Source organism: Sinocyclocheilus rhinocerous, unplaced genomic scaffold (genome assembly GCF_001515625.1).
Source record: "Sinocyclocheilus rhinocerous isolate Xijiao unplaced genomic scaffold, SAMN03320098_v1.1 scaffold534, whole genome shotgun sequence".
Lineage (NCBI taxonomy): Eukaryota > Metazoa > Chordata > Actinopteri > Cypriniformes > Cyprinidae > Sinocyclocheilus > Sinocyclocheilus rhinocerous.
The window spans coordinates 548,368-554,777 of NW_015646352.1; the positions used below are offsets into that span (position 1 = coordinate 548,368).

A 6,410-nucleotide genomic window follows, 5' to 3' on the forward strand; every position below is an offset into this window, starting at 1 on the left:
GAACCGTACCGTTACCAAAACGTGACGTGTAAACTCTGCTGATCTGCGTCACTGAACTTGCGACACAAACACAACAGAAGCGCTAGATTTAAATTAGCACAGCCAGCGAAGGATCGAACGCAACCGTTTTGAACGAGCGCACCTTTTTTAACAACCAAAACGTGGCTGTTCCCCTGTTGAGGAAGTACTGACGTTCCTCTCGTTGATAGCAGAGGAGCGGATCCAGCGAGAGCTTGATGGGGCGACGCGGAATGAAAACGTTTTTTAGGAGTCGCGGCAATAGAGGTGGCGCAACTATAACGACATGTGAATAATCCCGCCCACTCTAAAGCGATACTAAACTGCAGTGGAAACGCAAACCGAGCCGAACCGAGCCGTACTGAGCCGTGCCGAGTCGTACCACGCAGTGGAAAAGCGCCATTATATTACATATTGTAAAAAGGGGCATAATATGTCTCCTTTAATTTAGAATGTTTGTGATAACGTAAGAAAGTATTTTAAAAGTTTTGCCACTTGCTTGAGCAACAGTTTTGTGCTGAGTGTAAGCTATTGTGCAACAATTGCATGAATGTAAAAACAAAAATGCACTGTATGATCGAACATTTAGGTGAGATAAATATATATTTTTGAAAATGTCTAAAAAACGCTCCCCTCCACCCCTCAAATAAAAAAAAAATCCCCTCTCACAATAGTCACCTATAAGAAGGAAATTCCTCCCATTTTCAAAAATGAAATTCAGGCCCTGAATAAATGTCTAAAATTCCTGACTGGAGTATTACTATAAATAATTCTACCTGATAAAAATAAGGCTTTAAAAAGATCGGTATCGGTGATCGTATCGGCAGATACTGCTTTCAGTGATCGGCCTCAAAAATCCTGATCGGAGCACCCCTATTTCTTATCTATAGATTGACTGCATTCATGCCAACAAGAATCCCCATAAGAACAGCACATAGGTTTGGAATATCATGAAGACGTGTAAATGACAGAAATTGAACTTTTCTGTTTTGAAACCGTTTTTTCCCCCCATTTAAGATGTTAATACCTTGCACAAAAGCCATAGCCAACTTCTTGCATGAAGTCAGCAAGTGAACTCTCCATCATGGTCTTATTTAATTCACCAGAGTCTGGCAGGATCCTGTCCATGAGAATGTCCCGTTTGTCAGGGTACAACAGTGGTGCAAGCACCACAGGACAGCGCTCCTGCGGGAAATCTGGGACACAAACAAAAACACAGGACTAAATTACTCTAGAGCATGAGAACCAATTCCCATCAGGAGAACTAGACAAATATAACATGTTAGTAGTAATTATTTAGTGGATTTTTCCACTAACCTCTGCACAGTGTTTTGAGGAACGCGTCAATCTGCTCTTGTCCGACTCCGCTCGAGCCCTTCTGACCGAACAGAAGATGGGAGAGCAGCAGATGCAGAACCTCTATGGCAATGTCCTGGAAGCCACCTTCCTGATTCCCTCCGAGGTCCGCGTCCACGTACGAGCGGAGGAGGTCAGGGAGCTTCTGCTTCACAAATTGAGCAGCTGTGAAAGAAAGCAACCGGGATTTGAGTCGAAAGCCTTTACAGAGAATCTCTGATGCTGCAGAAGTGAAACCAAAAATGAATTAAGAGTCAGGAAGTGAACACTTACCAAACCCTCGAAGGTCTGCGTTGCTGGAGTTCAGCAGAGCAAGGCCAAAAATCACCTAGTAAAAGGGAGTACATTTTTAAACTGCCATTCTCACAATAATTTTTGACATTTTGGAATATATTGGAAATCTTTACGCCTACCTCCTGAACCTTGCTTAGCTTGAGAACTTTACTCAGCTGAGTAAATAAATGAGGTGATGGTTTTAAACTCTACAAACAAGCAGACATGCAACTAATGAACTCAATGTATCAAACAAGCACTTAAATCACAAAACTGCCAAATTTGAATACAAAAAGGTTAAATAATTTGAAAGGCAGATCAACAAACCTTTTGATAGTGCAGGGGATTGTCAATGGCGTAGCAAAGCGTTGAAATAAAATTTGGTTTCGTAATAAGAGACACACACTCCTGGATCAGAAATTGTGTCTGAAGCAATTAAGAGATGGGAAATAAAACATTAAAACAAATTCTGAAACTATTAATGAACTTTCATTTTGACAAAGAATCTCAATTTTCAAAGCAGAAGCTACATTTATTACCTGGTGGAAATCTTTGCCACTGCTTTTACCATCGCCACTAAAATCCACATGGGAAAAGAGACAGCGTAATAAATGCCGGTCTGCCTCAGGGCCGTGACGATTCACAATCTGAGGAAAAGTGATGCATCAAATTGTCAGTGTCTTCAGTTCCTTGATGTAACTAACAATGCTGACTTAATGTTTAACATGAAATTTAGAGAACTAAGCATATTTAATGATAGGGTTGGGTATCGTTTTTTTTTTTTTTAATACCGGTGCCAAATCGATACTTTTAAAACGGTTCCGGTGCCTAAACCGATACTTATAAAAAAAAAATAAAAAAAAATCCCCCAAAAATGATGGATTGGCCATTTGCACATAATGTGTTTCATTCATACTGGACACCAGAGGGCGCCCTTGCACAGAAAATCCACATATCCAGTCACAGAAGTAGCAAAACTCAGGAAATCCCTTATATGGACAAAGGCATTGCTATTATAGCTACAAGTTAAGGGAGTAAACAGAACATATAAACGTTTTGAATGATAAAACAAAGACAAACACTCGACTGCGACAATATAGTCTATCGGTGTTATTCAAGCCATCAGGTATTTTCATAATTAAGTATATTTATAATCCATTGCTAATCGATGTATTCTTTTAAAAGTAGCCTATGGAACATCTTTTCTGCCTCATTCTGTGACAAGAAGCCACATCAGATCACAAAAGAAAGTATTTGACTGGCGTTGTGGAGTAAAAAGGTTATAAATGTTCTCTTTTGTTGGACAACAGGTTTAGAAATTTGAATGCAATGGAAGTTTAGCTTTAGGCATTTTAATTTAAGCAGGTTTAGCTTAGGAAGGCTACCTGCTGCCATCAGAGCAAGTATAATTACTGCATTCACACACTCCTCAGATGCTCTCAATTTACTGAGTTGTGCTTTTAAGTCGGAATGTGAAAACAACATGGACACTCATTACTACAAAGATTTGTATTATTAGAGCTTTCCGACTTGTTCAATTTTGTACATTTTCTCAGTCAGGAAATTATTTTTCACGTGCGGTGCCAGTGATGATGCTTCTTACGTCCGTTTCAGAGAACCAGAGGACAAATATTTCAATCGATAGCTCAGGCATGGAACCGAAATGAGGTATCAAAATCTGCGTTATGATTCGGTTCTAGTACATACCGGTTACATAGGTACCGGTGCCATACTGGTACCGGGTTTCGGTACCCAACCCTATTTAATGACACCAAAACACCATGAACTCACATGTTGTATTTCCTGCTGGCTGGCTCTGTAGTTTTTCTTAGTTAAATTGTCCACCAGGTAGCTGATCTGAGACAAAGCCAGCGAGAGCGAGTCAAGATTCATTGCTGGTTGGGGCGGAAGCAGGCGGCCGAGCCCGGCGCAAAATCACCATTATTCCCCTTTAGTCACTTCAGTGATAGGTTACTTCTGTCAGCCCCCCCCCCAAAAGGTGTGAAAAGTGTCCGGTGTCCAACAAGCCAAGTCTCTGGGTGGATGCTGATTCCAAGTAACGTCCTTCAGTGTAATTCTTAGTGTAACATCTGGACAAACAACGATTAAAGGCAATTAGCAAGGACAAATTCAAGTGACAACACAGTAAATTTTCCATTGGCACATAAAACATCCAAGATTTCCATAACACACTTTTAAGTGATAATTAATTTGTCCCAAAAATAAAAATTCTGTCATTATTTACTTGTTCCAAACCTTCCTTTCTACAATGGAATACAAATTTTTTTTTTGTCCATATCATTGAAGTCATTAGAAACCATAGCCAAAATTTGGCCACACAACATCCATCTAAATATCTTGAGTTCCAAATTATGCACTATATATAATAACCACTATGCACTCAACCGTCTAGTCTATGAATCTTAGGTTATTTTGTCCTCCAACATTGTAGTATGGCAGCCCCTCACCCTTCGCTACATAAGGAACGCTCCGACAGTTGAGTGCATGAAGTATCCAACACTCCACACTTTTTAAGCGTGAACACTTATTACACCATTTCTACTAAAAATGGCATGCAAGCTTATGTATACTGAATAGGACGCACCTATACAGGTTTGGTAGGACATGAGGGAGAGTAAATGACATTTTTCATTTTTGGGTGAACTGTCCCTTTAAAAACATTAAACACACTAAAACTTAATTCAATAAAACACTACAATGTAACAGTAAATTGTACCAATTTAGATCTTAAAAAGGGTACAAATCTCCAGTTCCATAATGTAAGTCACTTTGTTTTAACTCGCTGAGAGGACCTGAACGGTACAGCTGCAAATCCGGAAGTCATACCCACTCTCTCTCACACACAGGCCTTGACTAAAGTTGAAGGGTCGCACAAACAGAGATAATAAACCTTTAGTACGTGTGGCTGCCGGTACATTAAAGCCGTCAAAGGCTTGAAAGTACATTTATGAGAAAACAGATGTTTTGAATTGTGACGTTTTGAAACTTAATACGAGCAAAAGTGATTTCCACAACATGCAGGCATGTTTCTAACCTCATTTACCTGCTGAAGCAACTTTCTTGAAACATTTAGTCTAAACGATCAAATAAAAATAATTAGTTTAATGACTCTTAAAGGCAGTTTTAAGCTATAATAAACAATTACAGTTTCGTTTCGAACACTAGTAGCGTAAAACCACACGTATGACTGGCGAAAACGTTCAATTTAAGCAGAAATCAACCTGCGTTATTATTACTATTATGTAACTTTGGTGTTATTTTCACGAAACGACTCCTAACAACAACAGTTTGACTTCAAACGATCAAACACTCCCATTTTGGCTGTGGGCAACACCGTTAGCATGTTAGCATTCCTACAGCTAACTCATCTTCCATCCAAGTTGCTCCTTATTTATTAACATCTACCTAATTATGATTTGAAACACCTCTTCGGATACAATTTTAACACTTAATCTACTGCATTACCTCGAAATTAACTCCCGTTGTCCTTTCAATAGCCAGTTCTGTCAGATTTAACAGCAGCCGTGCTAATTCAGAGCTGGCTAACAGCCTAAACCTCATTGTTTCGAACGGTGACGACACTAGCCTGCTGCCGAGAGCTGTGCGACATGCTCATCCGGAGCATCTAGCTGACAGGAACCAGCCTGCTGGTTTGTTTTGGGCATTAATATTAGAAACGTAGAGTTTTGGTGCATCTTCACGCCGCTATAAGCTCGTGTAAAATGCAGGCAAACGCTTCCATATCATACAGTTCTAGCATGAATATGGATAACCTCTGGCAACCAACATGTTACTCATGTGTAAATGCGCATTAAACGCACTGATATTCGAGTAAAAACTATTAGTACACACGTAGGTGAAAGTAAAGCAATGTTAGTGAACATTAGCAGCCATGCAGGTTGCAAACAGCTGCACTACTGTCGTGCGGGCCTCAATCAACATTTATATGGTTGGAGAAACCGAGCAAAGCAACAAACTCGGTGTCTTGTGGCCATGTAGCCACAAGCATTAAGTAATAATTAGAAAGTTTTCAGAATTCATATTAATTATTGCATCCACCGAGCTGTTACGGGCCGTTAAGGGTAATCGTAACAGTATTCGCAGGGTCGGTTGGGTTTTTAAGAGTTATTGGTCGTTAAAAACAGCAAGGTTAGCTACACGCTAACGTTAAATTTGCGGAGCAGACAACATATGATAACCAATTCATAACTTCAGGGATGTGTGAGATTGTACCGAAAACACTGTCGCGGCGAGAAGACGCGTTACCTCGATCCTGGAAAAATTACGTGCGCATGATTATTTTCGTCGTATTTCTTCGTTCCAATCTTGACGGATAAAAGGTCGCTTTCTCCCTCGGTTCGGTTAGGATTTTTCAAAATAAAATGGCGACTGTCACAGCACGCGCGCGCGCACCCAGTGCGGTGCTTATTGAGCTCGCGCACAAGCTCGCTACTACGCAACATATTATGATAACGCGCTGACGCTCCTCCATTCCCATGCGCACAAATGGTGCAAAGAGATGAAGACTTCACGCACATGCAAACGCACACCTGTTCCTGTGTGAACGGATTGCCAATTACGATTAGATTCCATTTTTCTCTCTAAATAACCTAAAACACTTTTATGAAACACCCATTTATGTTTGTTTTAGGGATATATATATATATATATATATATGATTGTTCTAAAAACCTTTTACAATTTAAAACGTGAATGTGAACTAACACTGAATGCAGTTTGTA

At 40.0% G+C, this 6,410-nt stretch overlaps 1 protein-coding gene across 7 annotated transcripts in view; it reads right to left on the reverse strand.

The window, feature by feature from the left end:
- Nucleotides 1-6,081, reverse strand: part of LOC107707469 (CCR4-NOT transcription complex subunit 1) — a 30,206-nt gene extending 24,125 nt beyond the window's left edge. For 5 of the 7 annotated variants that reach the window (XM_016511486.1, XM_016511487.1, XM_016511484.1 and 2 more), the window contains exons 1-8: nt 5,935-6,081; nt 3,439-3,737; nt 2,187-2,294; nt 1,975-2,073; nt 1,788-1,856; nt 1,648-1,702; nt 1,336-1,539; nt 1,046-1,214 (exon numbers count right to left, since the gene is read on the reverse strand). In XM_016511486.1, coding sequence (XP_016366972.1) covers nt 1,046-1,214; nt 1,336-1,539; nt 1,648-1,702; nt 1,788-1,856; nt 1,975-2,073; nt 2,187-2,294; nt 3,439-3,540 — 806 coding nt within the window. In that variant the 5' untranslated portion in view covers nt 3,541-3,737; nt 5,935-6,081. Of the gene's footprint in view, nt 1-1,045; nt 1,215-1,335; nt 1,540-1,647; nt 1,703-1,787; nt 1,857-1,974; nt 2,074-2,186; nt 2,295-3,438; nt 3,738-5,133; nt 5,248-5,901 lie in introns of those variants that run through there. The other 2 variants (XM_016511483.1, XM_016511482.1) reach the window with 2 other exon arrangements.
- Nucleotides 6,082-6,410: the final 329 nt, after the last annotated feature.